This window comes from Balaenoptera musculus, chromosome 4, assembly GCF_009873245.2.
Source record: "Balaenoptera musculus isolate JJ_BM4_2016_0621 chromosome 4, mBalMus1.pri.v3, whole genome shotgun sequence".
In the NCBI taxonomy this organism is placed as follows: Eukaryota; Metazoa; Chordata; class Mammalia; order Artiodactyla; family Balaenopteridae; genus Balaenoptera; species Balaenoptera musculus.
In genome coordinates this window covers 17,553,159-17,568,465 of record NC_045788.1, presented here as the reverse complement: position 1 = coordinate 17,568,465, position 15,307 = coordinate 17,553,159, and the positions used below count along the sequence as shown (strand labels likewise).

The window sequence follows — 15,307 nt, the reverse complement described above, 5'->3', positions numbered from 1 at the left end:
CACTCTGTATGACAGACTCTAGGTCCATCCACCTCACTACAAATAACTCAATTTCATTTCTTTTTTATGGCTGAGTAATATTTGATTGTATATATGTGCCACATCTTCTTTATCCATTCATCTGTCGATGGACAGTTAGGTTGCTTCCATGTCCTGGCTATTGTAAATAGAGCTGCAGTGAACATTGTGGTACATGACTCTTTTTGAGTTATGGTTTTCTCAGGGTATATGCCCAGTAGTGGCATTGCTCGGTCATATGGTAGTTCTATTTTTATTTTTTTAAGGAACCTCCAGACTGTTCTCCATAGTGGCTGTATCAATTTACATTCCCAGCAACAGTGCAAGAGCATTCCCTTTTCTCCACACCGTCTCCAGCATTTATTGTTTGTAGATTTTCTGCTGATGGCAATTCTGACCAGTGTGACGTGATACCTCATTATAGTTTTGATTTGCACTTCTCTAATGGTTAGTGATGTTGAGCATCCTTTCATATGTTTGTTGGCAATCTGTATATCTTTTTTGGAGAGAAGTCTATTAGATCTTCTGCCCATTTTTGGATTGGGTTGTTTGTTTTTTTGATATTGAGCTGCATGAGCTGCTGGTATATTTTGGAGATTAATCCTTTGTCAGTTGCTTCGTTTGCAAATATTTTCTCCCATTCTGAGGGTTGTCTTTTCGTCTTGTTTATGGTTTCCTTTGCTGTGCAATGGCTTTTAAGTTTCATTAGGTCCCATTTGTTTATTTTTGTTTTTATTTCCATTTCTCTAGGAGGTGGGTCAGAAAGGATCTTGCTGTGATTTATGTCATAGAGTGTTCTGCCTGTGTTTTCCTCTAAGAGTTTTATAGTGTCTGGCCTTACACTTAGGTCTTTAATCTATTTTGAGTTTATTTTTGTGTATGGTGTTAGGAAGTGTTCTAATTTCATTCTTTTACATGTAGCTGTCCAGTTTTCTCAGCACCACTTATTGAAGATGCTCTCTTTTCTCCATTGTATATTGTTGCCTCCTGTATCAAAGAGAAAATGACCATATGTGTGTGGGTTTATCTCTGGGCTTTCTATCCTGTTCCATTGATCTATATTTCTGTTTTTGTGCCAATACCATACTGTCTTGATTACTGTAGCTTTGTAGTATAATCTGAAGTCAGGGAGCCTGATTCCTCTAGCTCCATTCTTCTTTCTCAAGATTGCTTTGGCTATTTGGGGTCTTTTGTGTTTCCATATAAATTGTGAAATTTTTTATCCAGTTCTGTCAAAAATGCCATTGATAGTTTGATAGGAATTGCATTGAATCTATAGATTGCTTTGGGTAGTATAGTCATTTTCACAATGTTGATTCTTCCAATCCAAGACCATGGTGTATCTCTCCATCTGTTTGTATCATCTTTAATTTCTTTCATCAGTGTCTTATAGTTTTCTACGAACAGGTCTTCTGTCTCCTTAGCTAGGTTTATTCCTAGGTATTTTATTCTTTTTGTTGCAGTGGTAAACGGGAGTGTTTCCTTAATTTCTCTTTCAGATTTTTAATCATTAGTGTATAGGAATGCAAGAGATTTCTGTGCATTAACTTTGTATCCTGCTACTTTACCAAATTCATTGATTAGCTCTAGTAGTTTTCTGGTAGCATCTTTAGGATTCTCTATGTGTAGTATCATGTCATCTGAAAACAGTGACAGTTTTACTTTTCTTTTCTGATTTGGATTCCTTTAATTTCTTTTTTTTCTCTGATTGCTGTGGTTAAAACTTCCAAAACTATGTTGAATAATAGTGGTGAGAGTGGGCAGCCTTCTCTTGTTCCTGATCTTAGAGGAAATGGTTTCAGTTTTTCAACATTGAGAGCGATGTTGGCTGTGGGTTTGTCATATATGGCCTTTATTGTGTAGAGATAAGTTCCCTCTCTGCCTACTTTCTGGAGGGTTTTTATCATAAATGGGTGTTGAATTTTATCGAAAGCTTTTTCTGCATCTATTGAGATGATCATATGGTTTTTATCCTTCACTTTGTTAATATGGTGTATCACATAGATTGATTTGTGTATATTGAAGAATCCTTGCATTCCTGGGATAAACCCCACTTGATCGTGGTGTATGATCCTTTTAATGTGCTGTTGGATTCTGTTTGCTAGTATTTTGTTGAGGATTTTTGCATCTTATGTTTCTCAGTGATATTGGCCTGTAATTTTCTTTTTTTGTGCCATCTTTGTCTGGTTTTGATATCAGGGTGACAGTGGCTTCGTAGAATGAGTTTGGGAGTGTTCCTCCCTCTGCTATATTTTGGAAGAGTTTGAGCAGGATAGGTGTTAGCTCTTCTCCAGATGTTTGATAGAATTTGCCTGCGAAGCCATCTGGTCCTGGGCCTTTGTTTGTTGGAAGATTATTAATCGGAGTTTCAATTTCAGTGCTTGTGATTGGTCTGTTTATATTTTCTATTTCTTCCTGGTTCAGTCTCAGAAGGTTATACTTTTCTAAGAATTTGTCCATTTCTTCCACATTGTCCATTGTATTGGCATATAGTTGCTTGTAGTAATCTCTCATGATCCTTTGTACTTCTGCAGTGACATTTGTTACTTCTCCTTTTTCACTTCTAATTCTGTTGATTTGAGTCTTCTCCCATTTTATCGTTATGAGTCTGGCTAATGGTTTATCAATTTTGTTTATCTTCTCAAAGAACCAGCTTGTAGTTTTATTGATCTTTGCTATTATTTCCTTCATTTCTTTTTCATTTATTTCTGATCTGATCTTTATTTATTTATTTCTGCGAGCTTTGGGGGTTTTTTTGTTCTTCTTTCTCTAATTGTTTTAGGTATGAAGTTAGGTTGTTGACTTGAGATTCTTCTTGTTTCTTGAGGTGAGATTGTATTGCTATAAACCTCCCTCTTAGAACTTCTTTTGCTGCATTTGTTTATAGGTATTTTTTTATTTCCTCTTGGATTTCTTCAGTGATCTCTTGGTTATTTAGTAGCATATTGTTTAGCCTTCCTGTGTTTGTACTTTTTACTGTTTTTTTCCTGTAATTGATATCTGGTCTCATAGCAAAGTGCTTGGAAAAGATACTTGATACGATTTCAATTTTCTTAAATTTACCAAGGCTTGATTTGTGACCCAAAATATTGTCTATCCTGGAGAGTGTTCCATGAGCACTTGAGAAGAAAGTGTATTGGGTTGATTTTGGATAGAATGTCCTGTAAATAACAATTAAGTCCATCTTGTTTAATGTGTCATTTAAAGCTTCTGCTTTCCTTATTTATTTTCATTTTGGATGATCTGTCCATTGGTGAAAGTGGGGTGTTAAATTCCCCTACTATTATTGTGTTACTGTCGATTTCCCCTTTTATGGCTGTTAGCATTTGCCTTATGTATTGAGGTGCTCCTATGTTGAGTGCATAAATATTTATAATTGTTATATCTTCTTCTTGGATTGATCCCTTCATCATTATGTACTGTCCTTCTTTGTCTCTTGTAATAGTCTTTATTTTAAGTCTGTTTTGTCTGATATGAGAATTGCTACTCCAGCTTTCTTCTGTTTTCCATTTGTATGGAATATCTTTTTCCATGCCCTCACTTTCAGTTTGTATCTGTCGCTAGGTCTGAAGTGGGTCTCTTGTAGACAGCATATATACTGGTCTTATTTTTATATCCATTTAGCCAGTCTGTGTCTTTTGATGGGAGCATTTAATCCATTTACATTTAAGGTAATTATTGATATGTGTGTTCCTATTACCATTTTCTTAATTACTTTGGGTTTGTTATTGTAGGTCTTTTCCTTCTCTTGTGTTTCCTGCCTAGAGAAGTTCCTTTAGCATTTGTTGTAAAGCTGATTTTGTGGTGCTGAATTCTCATAGCATTGCTTGTCTGTAAAGGTGTTAATTTCTCTGTCGAATCTGAATGAGATTCTTGCTGGGTAGAATAATCTCAGTTGTAGGTTTTTCCCTTTCATCATTTTAAATATGTCCTCCCACTCCCTTCTGGCTTGCAGAGTTTCTGCTGAAAGATCAGCTGTTAACCTTATGGGGATTCTTTTGTATGTTATTTGTTGCTTTTCCCTTGCTGCTTTTAATATTTTTTCTTTGTATTTAATTTTTGACAGTTTGATTAATATGCATCTTGGCGTGTTCCTCGGATTTATCCTGTATGGGACTCTCTGTGCTTCCTGGACTTGATTGACTATTTCCTTTCCCATGTTAGGGAAGTTTTCCAGTATAATCTCTTCAAATATTTTCCTAGTCCCGTTTTGTCTTCTTCTGGGACCCCTATAATTCGAATATTGGTGCGTTTAATGTTGTCCCAGAGGTCTCTGAGACTGTCCTCAATTCTTTTCATTCTTTTTTCTTTATTCTGCTCTGCAGTAGTTATTTCCACTATTTTATCTTCCAGGGCATTTATCCGTTCTTCTGCCTCAGTTATTTGGCTATTGATTCCTTCTAGAGAATTTTTAATTTCATTTATTGTGTTGTTCATCATTGTTTGTTTGCTCTTTAGTTCTTCTAGGTCCTTGTTAAACGTTTCTTGTATTTTCTCCATTCTATTTCTAAGATTTTGGATCATCTTTACTATCATTACTCTGAATTCTTTTTCAAGTAGACTGCCTATTTCCTCTTCATTTGTTTGGTCTGGTGGGTTTTTTCTTTGCTCCTTCATCTGCTGCATATTTCTCTTTCTTCTCATTTTACTTAACTTACTGTGTTTGGGGTCTCCTTTTCACAGGCTGCATGTTCGTAGTTCTCATTGTTTTTGGTGTCTGCCCCCCGTGGGTAAGGTTGGTTCAGTGAGTTGTGTAGGTTTCCTGGTGGAGGGGAGTAGTGCCTGTGTTCTAGTGGATGAGGCTGGATCTTGTCTTTCTGGTGGGCAAGACCACGTCCCTTTGTGTGTTTTGGGGTGTCTGAACTTATTATGATTTTAGGCAGCCTCTCTGCTAATGGGTGGTGTTTTGTTCCTGTCTTGCTAGTTGTTTGGCATGGGGTGTCTAGCACTGGAGCTTGCTGGTCGTTGAGTGGAGCTGGGTCTTCACGTTGAGATGGAAGTCTCTTGGAGAGCTCTTGCCGATTGATATTACATGGGGCCGGGAGGTCTCTGGTGGTCCAATGTCCTGAACTTGGCTCTCCCACCTCAGAGGCTCAGGCCTGACACCCGGCCGGAGCACCAAGACCCTGTCAGCCACACGTACCTGTGGCAGGATGGTTGTCACGATTTCCACTACACACACCTAGACTGATGGTGAGCCCACCTCCTTCAGAGCGAAGTGCTGACCAATAGCACAGACCCCCAGGGGGATGTGGCAGGAGGTCAGGCTGAGTCAGTCCATTGACCTGAATATATCTGGAAACTGGGTGGCTAGTGTTGGAGCATCTCCTGCAGAGGCAGGGGGCAGCTGTGGCTCACCACGTGGACAAGGACACTGACAGCAGAAATTCTGGGAAGTACTCCTTGGCGTGAGCCCTCCCAGGGTCCACCATTAGCCCCACCAAAGAGCTTGGCAGGTGGATTCTTAGCCACTGTGTCACCAGGGAAGCCCTCCAGATCCTTTTGAATCCCAGGGTTTTTTTTATAGCCATCAAGAATGCTTCAAGGCCTTCCTTCTTATAGCTTCATCTTTTGCTACCAATAGAAGGTCCTTGGTATGAAGTGTCTGAAAGGCGATTGTAACCTTTTACCCTATTGGCCACGTTAAAATTTTTTTTTCTTGGACATGGATCTTTTCTTATAGAGATTTGAGAGTAGCAAGTTATGTGGCCATCACACATGCCCCAAGACAGGAAGACTGTATCATAAATATTATATCAAGCCAATTCCTGACAGACCATGTTATACTGATTGTTGTCGCTAATACTGGTGAATTTGAAACTCTTAATCAGAAAATGGGCCAACACATTATCATGTCCTGCTGGTATACACGTTGAGTTTGAAACTAAGTGGTTATTGGTGTTAACAGAATGCATTCTACTAAGCCACCGCCTTACAGTCAGAAAGAGGAAATGCTCAAAGAAGTTTGCATCTATATTGAGAATATACACACAAAAAATTTCTAGAATGATAACAACATTCTTGAGTTAAATTTTAATATGCCTTGGTTTAAGGCATAGAAAAGTCATCCTTAAAAATGCCAGTGCTAGTGAAATTATACTATTTAAAGCCTTGAATTGTGCCAGCAACTCATACAACTGAAAAACCTCATGATAAAAAAGTCAAAATGAATGAGATATCACCAGTTGACCAGGACAGTGAAGAATTTGTGGAAACTGTAAAGTAAATGACTGTGAATTCCAGTAGAGTTAAGTAACCCATACCCCCACAGGAGACGAAAAGAGGGAAAATCTTTTCGAGATTTTCTGGTAGAAATCTGAAATACATTAAAGATCAGAGCAACAAAGGCTGGTGAAAGGAGTAAGCTGTCAGTAGTAATTAAGTGTCTGCCCTTTAGAGGAGCTTATTCCTCACTTTAGAAATGCTGGTCCAGGCATTTGGGATGTGGGCACTGGTCTGAGAAGCAAAGTAGTGAATAAATACCCCAGATATGTATGGCCATCAGTAGGGAGAGGGAACTTCTGCACTCAAAATGCAAAGTGCATACCTACAATTAGAGGAAAAGCCTACCTGATTATAGATCCCCTTTTTCCACTTTCCTACACAACCAAGGAAGCCAGGACTTTGCAACCAGATTCAAGAAAAGGATTCTAGCTACCAGTATTCTTGAGTCTGGGCTCATTAATATATATGTACCGGCAACCAAGAAACACTGAAACTTGAAAAAAATCAATATCATGAAAAAGAAACACAAGGCTCAACATACTGATGAATTTTTTTTTTTTAATTTTAGGTATTTTAGGTATCTGTTTTTTATTTATTTACGATTTTTGGCTGAGTTGGGTCTTCGTTGCTGCGTGCAGGCTTTCTCTAGCTGCAACGAGCAGGGCCTACTCTTCATTGTGGTGCACGGGCTTCTCGTTGTGAAGCACAGGCTCTAGGCACGCAGGCTTCAGTAGTTGTGTCATGCAGACTAAGTAGTTGTGGCTCGCTGCTCTAGAGCTCAGGCTCAGTAGTTGTGGCGCACGGGCTTAGTTGCTCTGCGGCATGTGGGATCTTCCTGGACCAGGGCTTGAACCTGTGTCCCCTGCATTGGCAGGCGGATTCTTAACTATTGCACCACCAGGGAAGCCCCTGATGAAAATTTTTGATTAATGCCCCCAAATATAAGAAGAAGCAATTATGAAAGAGGAAGAGGCTTCTTAGAAATTAAAAACATGTATTCCAGAATGTAGGTGAGAGGTGGATTATTAAATGACCTGAATAGACATAACCAAAGATTGGGATTTTTGCAGGAAGTCGTGCAAAAGAGGAAAGAAATGAAAAGTATGAGAGATAAATTAAGAGACAGGGAGTACAGATTAAGAAAGTTTATTATATTATCTAGTAGAAACTCTGTAAAGAAAACAGAGAGAATGGAGGGGAGGAAGTAATCAAAGGATAGGCAATTAAAATGTTTACTACCTATGTACTCTATATGCAGGGTATTACTTGAGGGTGTTTTCTAGCAAAATGAAAAATGGATGCAATAACAGGAAAATAAGGAATATAAGAAGTATTGGTGAGCAAATAAATCTGAAAAAGATTAGAACTAAGCCTAAATAATATGGTTGTGAAGCTTAAGGCAGGTGTCTGAAAATTATTTTTGGTGATCTTGGTGATGGAAAAAATATAAGTTAGAAAATAAAACTCTGCAGGAAGCACAGCTTAAAAAAAAAGAAAATGTCATCAGGAGAGCACAGGGAAGCAGATGCCAACATCTGTAATCTCAATAAATGTAAATAGACTAACATGCTTTATTAAAAAGGCAGATTGTCATTTAGGGTTGAAATAAAGGAATTAAAATGTTTACAAATACACCTTAATCAAAAATTTAACACAGGAAGTAAACAAACTGGATAAATGCTGGATGTAGTTAACAAAGGCTTACAGAAAGCTGAAAGGACAATATCATATAAGATAAACCAGAATTGAGGGCCAAAAGCATTAAGAGGGGCAGAGAGGATATGTATAGAAGGTATAATCCACCAAAAAATATAATTGTGAACTTTTTTATACCTATTCTACAGACATGTTTAAGTATGTCAGGCATAAAAGCAAGTTTATTCAGCATAGGGTTTTTTTTTTTAATTTTGGTGAAATAACAGAATTTACCATTTTAACTATTATTAAGTGTACTCTTCATTGGCATTAAGTACATTCACATGGATGTGCAGCTGTCACTGCCATTGATATCCAGAACTTTTTCAATATTTTCCTACATTGAAAACTCTGTACCCACTAAATAATAACTCCATTTCAGCATAGGCTTAATAGCCTATTTTTTGGAAACTATTGGTTTTTCTGTTTTCTGCTGTTAATTTTCATTTTTGACACCAGATTGTGCACTACTTGTGCCTGTCACTGTTGGAATGATGTTACTTATGGTCTAGGGATATTTTCCTAGGATATGTGATTTAGAAAGTTTGAATAGACCTGGCTGCAAACCTTTGTCCATTTTCTTCCTTAAGCAGAGATGCTAATCAATAGTATCTACTCTGGCTTTGACAAAAAACATTGGGAAACTGTGGGGTGTTGTGTGTGTATGCGTGTGTACGTAGTTTTCCTAAGGCATTTCAGAAGCCAGAATGTGAGATTTGAAATGCAGTGGAAATGAAGTATAGAATGCAAGAGGTCAAATGAGGCAGAGCTTTAAATAGATCATCAAATTTTTCATAGAAGTTAAGAATAATGATAGAATTAGGAATGAGGAAGAAAAGCAACTCACGTGCCAAATGTGCCATGATATCAGTAGATAATCAGTAGGTCTACCAAGGTGACTTTCACACATTTTCAGGCCACTCCTCATGATGCAAAAACCATTTTCTCTCACAAATACAAGAACATATAACTGAAATATGAAATAGTACTTAACGTTCTATGTGCTATACACTCATTTTTACTGTGTTTCATTTCTTTGAAACGTTGGTCTCAATACATTAAATTATTTTAACAGCCAGTGAACGGGTTGCAATGTAAAGTTTGAAAAGTGGTTTAGCTGGTTGTCATGAGACTCAGAGGTGGTAGAATTTTATGCAAGGGTAGAGAAGTTAATTGTAAGTAGCAGAAACCAGAACATGGCCAACACTTCTACTTACCTTTTCTAAAGAACTTTACTAAAGTAATTAATATTCTTCACAGTTCAATGACTGACAGGTGGTAAAGCGTTCCATGTGAAATGTTTGTTGAGGAACTTGAGAGTGTTGTTTACTGTGGGAACATGGGTTCCAAAGAAAATTGTCAAGAGTAATGAGCAGCAAAAAGTGGAGGTGAGGTGAGATGTGGAATTCATTGAGTTAAGTGGAAATGAGAGTGGAAAAACAGAGAGATGGAGTAACTTACATTTTGACCTTAACCAAATAACAGAGATAAAAAGTAAGTAAGGCTGGTACCGAAGTGTCAAATGGAATTCTGAGAGGAAGTAATTGATTTTCTTTAAAAAAAAAAAAAAAGATCGTTGTAGAGAGAGACAAATAAAGAGTAATGAAAAGTACCCTAAATCCAGCTTATAACTTCAGGAAAATTGTTAACTAGCTGTACTCTCAGTTTCTTCATCTATATATGATGTCATTGAACTAGGAGATTCTTAACCTTACTACTATTTTAAAATGATTAAGTCTATATATTGCATCCCCATTATCAACAGTGGAATGCAAATGTGTGTGTATGTATGTATGTATGTGTGTGTATATATATATATATATATATATATATATAGTTCTGTAAGTGGCTCTTGGAAACATTGTGACCAAGCAGTTTTAATTATGAAGAAAATGACTTAATAACTCAATATATTATTACTGATTTCTTCATTAAATGTTCTTCAGTCACATTTGATTTGTTATTTTTAGTTACACGAACATGCTGCCTACTTGGTGGACAGTTTGTGGGAGAGCTCTCAAGAACTGTTGAAAGACTGGGAATGTATGACAGAATTGTTATTAGAAGAACCTGTTCAAGGAGAGGAAGGTATAGTATTTCGATAAGTTGATTTACATATTATTTTGGGTTTGCATTAATTATTATACCACCCTGTATAGATCACTTCTTACAAATGAGTATATGCAAGCGTACTGTGTGTCTTTTTTTGCAAAAAGAACAGTTTGTTTCCTGTAACAAGCAAGGATGTCTCAATAGTGTATAACATCTTTCTGTATTAGGACTACTACCATTCATGCCACACAAGTTTTTTAAATCCTATAAATGTCATGTAGCATTCAAAAAAGTTTTCTTTATGCTGATTTGAGACACAAAGTACTGACATACTTAATGTAAAAAAAAAAAAGGCACATGCAGAATCTTTTTGCTATATATGTGTACTTAACCTTTCACATACAATGATTTAATTAGACCACAATCATCCCCTCTTTTGTTATATCTTTTTAAAAATTAAAATAAAGAAATCAAAAATAAAGTCACTTACCTAGCTATTCAAGAAATAGGGAGAAATAACTGCTATATTGATAATTTCCGAAGTATGCATCTTATATTACACTTTGTGTAATAACATGAACAGCAAAATGGATATGTATACTTAATAAACCATTTATATTCTAAAAGCTTATATGAATATTAGCTCCTTAAAACTAGCAATGCTTTTTCCTCTGTATAGCTTGTTTTTCAGTCTAGCCCACAACAGTAGTTTAAAGAACTACTATTTCATTTAATCCATACAAAGTCCTAAAATGTAGATGATACCTTGATGTAAGTGAGGCTTGTAATGAACTAAACATGGACTTCAGAATCAAAAGAAACAGATTCAGATTTCTAACTCTGTCCTTTGTGACTTATGTCCTCATTTTTTCTGCTCCTTAGCTTCCTTTTCTTTATAATATAGGGATTCTTTTTCTTATTTACCTTATATAGTTGTTGTGAGAATTAAATGAAATAGTATACTATTGATTCCCTATTCTGTTTCCCCTGCTTTTCTATGTAGTTCAACCCTCTGGGATATAAGAGCAGAATGAGCCATCACCTGCAGTAGATTACCTAAACAGTATAGTGACCATCCCCCAGTGTTCTTTCCAAGCAGTGATGCTAATTGGTATTATCTGCTCTGGCTTTGACAAAATTCAGTGAGAGAAACAATAGCTATGCATCATACCCAAATACGCTCCAGTAAACTGGCTGAAATTGCTTCTTTTATATTCAAGATATTTACCTCACAACCTCATTCTTTTTTTTTTTTCCCCCTCATTCTTAATCTGTAACACAAATCCTTCCCCAAAATTTCCCAGACCTTCTTTCAAGGTAGAATTTATTATAGTATATTTGACTCCACCTCTGATTATTATTTACTATATTTGCATGTGCTTTTTTTCCCTCCATATCTTTGGTAAGAAGACGGGTCTCTTATTAAGTTGACAGGACCTTCTGCTCACTAGGTCAAACTCTCAACTGTACTCTGGATTCCTTTCACTTTTGAAGTAATCAGAGGAACATGAACATACATTCTACATTGTCTTTATTTTGCTCATACATGTTCCTGCTAAGTTCACTGACTTCATAAATCTATTTGTAACTAATCTTAATATTTTCTCTAGCAAAATCAATTTCCTTTCTAATCACTACAGCCCAGTCAACACTTGAGCAAAACGCTTGGCATAGTATTTAATAGTACATTTCATCCATTTTCCTTCCTTGCTTGTGGCCATAGAATCAGCAAATTGTCAGAGTAGGTTAGAGCTTCTTATTTATGATTCCAGGCCATTTTTCTTTTTGTCACGTATGCTCTATACGGTTATTTCCAAGGAGAAGGGAAGCAGGGGACTTAATAAATTAAGGGAAGAAGAGCCAAGGTGCTATGATTTGGTATTGTTAACTTTTTACTCTCATTTAAATAAGATGTGTCAGTCAGAAAATAGTAATTACTCTGTCCGTCAGTCATCAAGGTGTTCTAGATGGATCTGCCTTCTTAAAATAACTATGTATTATTAGGTTTTCTTTGTGGTTTAAATTTAGTTGACATTGGGTTTAACTTTCAGTCAAGAGATTGGTTAGGTTTGGTTTCGTTTGGTTTGGCTTGGTTTGGTTGGTTTGATTTTAGCTAGAAAAGTGAGTTGTAAAATGGGGAAAAAGTTTTAAGTCAACCACAGTTTTAGGGTATGATTGAATCTGGGAAGGCAAGGCTGGAGAATTTATGTGTAACAAGTCCAGGACTGTTTTGAAATCATGATTCAACTTTTTTTCATACATTTGTCCATATGTTTGCTGTGCCACATATAAGCTCTGGTATGGAATGGTATCCAAATCAATATTCTGAGCTACTATTTTGCTATATTTTATGATAACAAAATGCCATTAGTGATTTACTTATTTCCTTAAGACTAATTAGAAATTAAGTTATACTTTACGTAAGTGAAGTGTGATAGATATTCCAGTGGATGAAAGTCTAGTTAGCAGTTGCAAATATAGGAGTAAAATTTGGGAAAACAGACACATTGTCAGAGACTACCAATAGCAATTTAAATCACAACTGCTATATATCAGAACAAAACTATCACTCAAAAAGATACATGCACCCCTGTGTTCACAGCAGCACTATTTACAGTAGCCAAGACATGGAAACAACCTAAATGTCCATTAACAGCTGAATGGATAAAAAAGATGTGGTACATATATGCAGTGTACCACTCAGCCATAAAAAAGAATGACTTAATGCCATTCACAGCTACATGGATGGACCTAAAGATTATTATACTAAGCGAAGTAAGTCAGAAAGAGAAAAACAAATACCATATGATATTATATGTGGAATCTAAAATATGACACACATGAACTTATCTACGAAACAGAAATAGACTCACAGACATAGAGAATAGACTTGTGGTTGCTGGCCGGGGGAGGGGGTTGGATTGGGAGTTTGGGACTAGTAGATGCAAACTATTATATATAGAATGGATAAACAACAAGGTCCTATTGTGTAGCACAGGGAACTATATTCAATATCCTGTAATAAACCATGATGGAAAAGAAGAATAATAATAAATAAATCACAGCTGCTGTAAGACTGCCTTGCAGTGTTTTTAAGGGACAGGGTATTTTGGGGGTGTATGTGTATTCTACAGCAAAATCAAATTGCTGGATAAATTTTTAGTGTAATGTGAAGGTCTGGTTAACAAGTAATCAGGCAAAAACAGGGCCGTAACTAAGTCATTTAACTTCTCTGGGTCTTAGCTTCTTCATTTATAAAAAAGGCTCTTTGATTAGATAAACTTCTGTGATCATTTCTTTTTTTTTTTTTTAAACAGTTTTTGAAACATTTGATAGCTTGCAATGAAAGCTAATGATTTCTTTTTTTTAATATATTTATTTTTATTTATTTATCTTTGGCTGTGTTAGGTCTTCGTTGCTGCGCACGGGCTTTCTCTAGTTGGGGCGAGCAGGGGCTACTCATCATTGCAGTGCACGGGCTTCTCATGACGGTGACTTCTCTTGTTGCAAAGCACAGGCTCTAGGCATGTGGGCTTCGGTAGTTGTGGCACGTGGGCTCAGTAGTTGTGGCTCGCAGGCTCTAGAGCGCAGGCTCAGTAGTTGTGGCACATGGGCTTAGTTGCTGTGCGGCATGTGGAATCTTCCCGGACCAGGGTTCGAACCCGTGTCCCCTGCATTGGCAGGCAGATTCTTAACCACTGCGCCACCAGGGAAGCCCTGTGATCATTTCTAATGCTAGAATTCTGTGATCCAGTTGATGGGTGAAGTAATGTGTATAGTGGAATTCTTCAAGTAGGAAATCGTTAATTCACTTATAATTTTAAAATATTTATTGACCACCTTTTATGTGCTGTTATACTAAGCACTGAGGGTGCAATCTTAAACAAGGTCAGCTCACTGCCCATATGGAACTTACATTCAAGTGGGGAAGGCAGACCAAAACTAAGTGGTCAGAATAATTTCAAAAGTTAATAAGTATCTGTGATGGATAATAACAGTAAGAAGGGGTCCATCTTTAGATTGAATCCCAAAAGGAAGATCTCTCTAAAGAGGCCACCCGTGAGCCAAGAATCTAAAGGATATGGGGGATAGCCATGGGAAGTGTCAAAAAAGAGCTGCCTAGATAGAGGAAATAGCAATTGCAGAGTATCTGAAGCATGAATGATATTGTTATATTCCCGGAGCTGCAGTAGCTTGAGCACAGTGGGCCAGTGGCACTAGATGAGATAGAGGCAGAGCCCTGATGATGTAGAACATTTAAGTCCATAAGTGGATTTATTTAGTTCATTCTAAGTGTAAGAGGGAGCCACTGAAGGATTTTAAACAGGGGAGGGATGTGATCAAATTCGTATTAAAAAAAAAGTGCTTTTTGTCAACATGGTTTCGAGTGGTCTCTATGGGATATGATAAAAATGTAAAAGATGAAAATAGATTATAGAAAGAAAAAGCCCATGGTGAGTTCTAAAGATTGTGGATAGGAAGGGGACAAAAGCAGGAAGAGCAAGAAAGAGTGAGAGCAAGTTATATAAAAAGGATAGTAAGAGTTCATTGTATGCTATAGAAGGCCCAGTAAAGAGGGTGTTCAAGAGAGCTATGGTTAATAATATCACGTATTGCAGAGGAGAAAAAGGACTATGCAAAGACCATCAGCTTTAAGTGAAGATTTAGGTTGTTGATGACTTTTTAGTGTTTCTTTTCAGTGATATTAAGGAGAAAAGCCAGAGTTCAGGGTGATAAGACTGAAATCAATAATGAGAAAATGGAGATGATGTGTAAAGAGGTTTCTGAAGATTCAGAAAGTTGTGTAGGTATTTGGTAATTCATAATGCGAACAGCCACCCTTTCCTTTCTATCATTGTGGCTGTTTGGCTCTTGTCTGTGGCTTAAAGCTTGCTTTGTTTTCAGTTTTATTATTTGGTTTTGCTGTTTTATCCCCAAAGAGATTTCAGTTAAATTTCGAATGTTTTGAGTTTACCATATCTGAATGGATGGTTTCAAATTGTAAACTAATAAAATTGATGGCATTGGACACTGTATAAGGTTGAGTTTTTCTTCAACACTAATGTATGGATTTTAGTGTATAATAGTGGAATGTTTCTACACTATGTAAGTTTTTCTCTCCTCACTTTCCATAGAACTAGATTTTTTTTCATAAATAATAGAAAATGCATTTAGTTCATAGACAATCTTGTCATTCCTCTATCCCTAGCCAAACTGAAAAAAATATGAAATTCTAGAATCATAAAATAGAAACTTGATTGTTTTATTGGATCAGGGAGTATAAATGGAAAGCTTAAACTGTTTCTTGTGGTTTTCC

At 36.6% G+C, this 15,307-nt stretch overlaps 1 protein-coding gene across 1 annotated transcript in view; it reads left to right on the top strand.

The window, feature by feature from the left end:
- STAG1 (stromal antigen 1) overlaps positions 1–15,307 on the top strand; it is a 425,667-nt gene that overhangs the window by 338,930 nt on the left and 71,430 nt on the right. Inside the window, 1 exon segment of the mRNA XM_036851044.1 lies at positions 9,909–10,026. Coding sequence (XP_036706939.1) covers positions 9,909–10,026 — 118 coding nt within the window.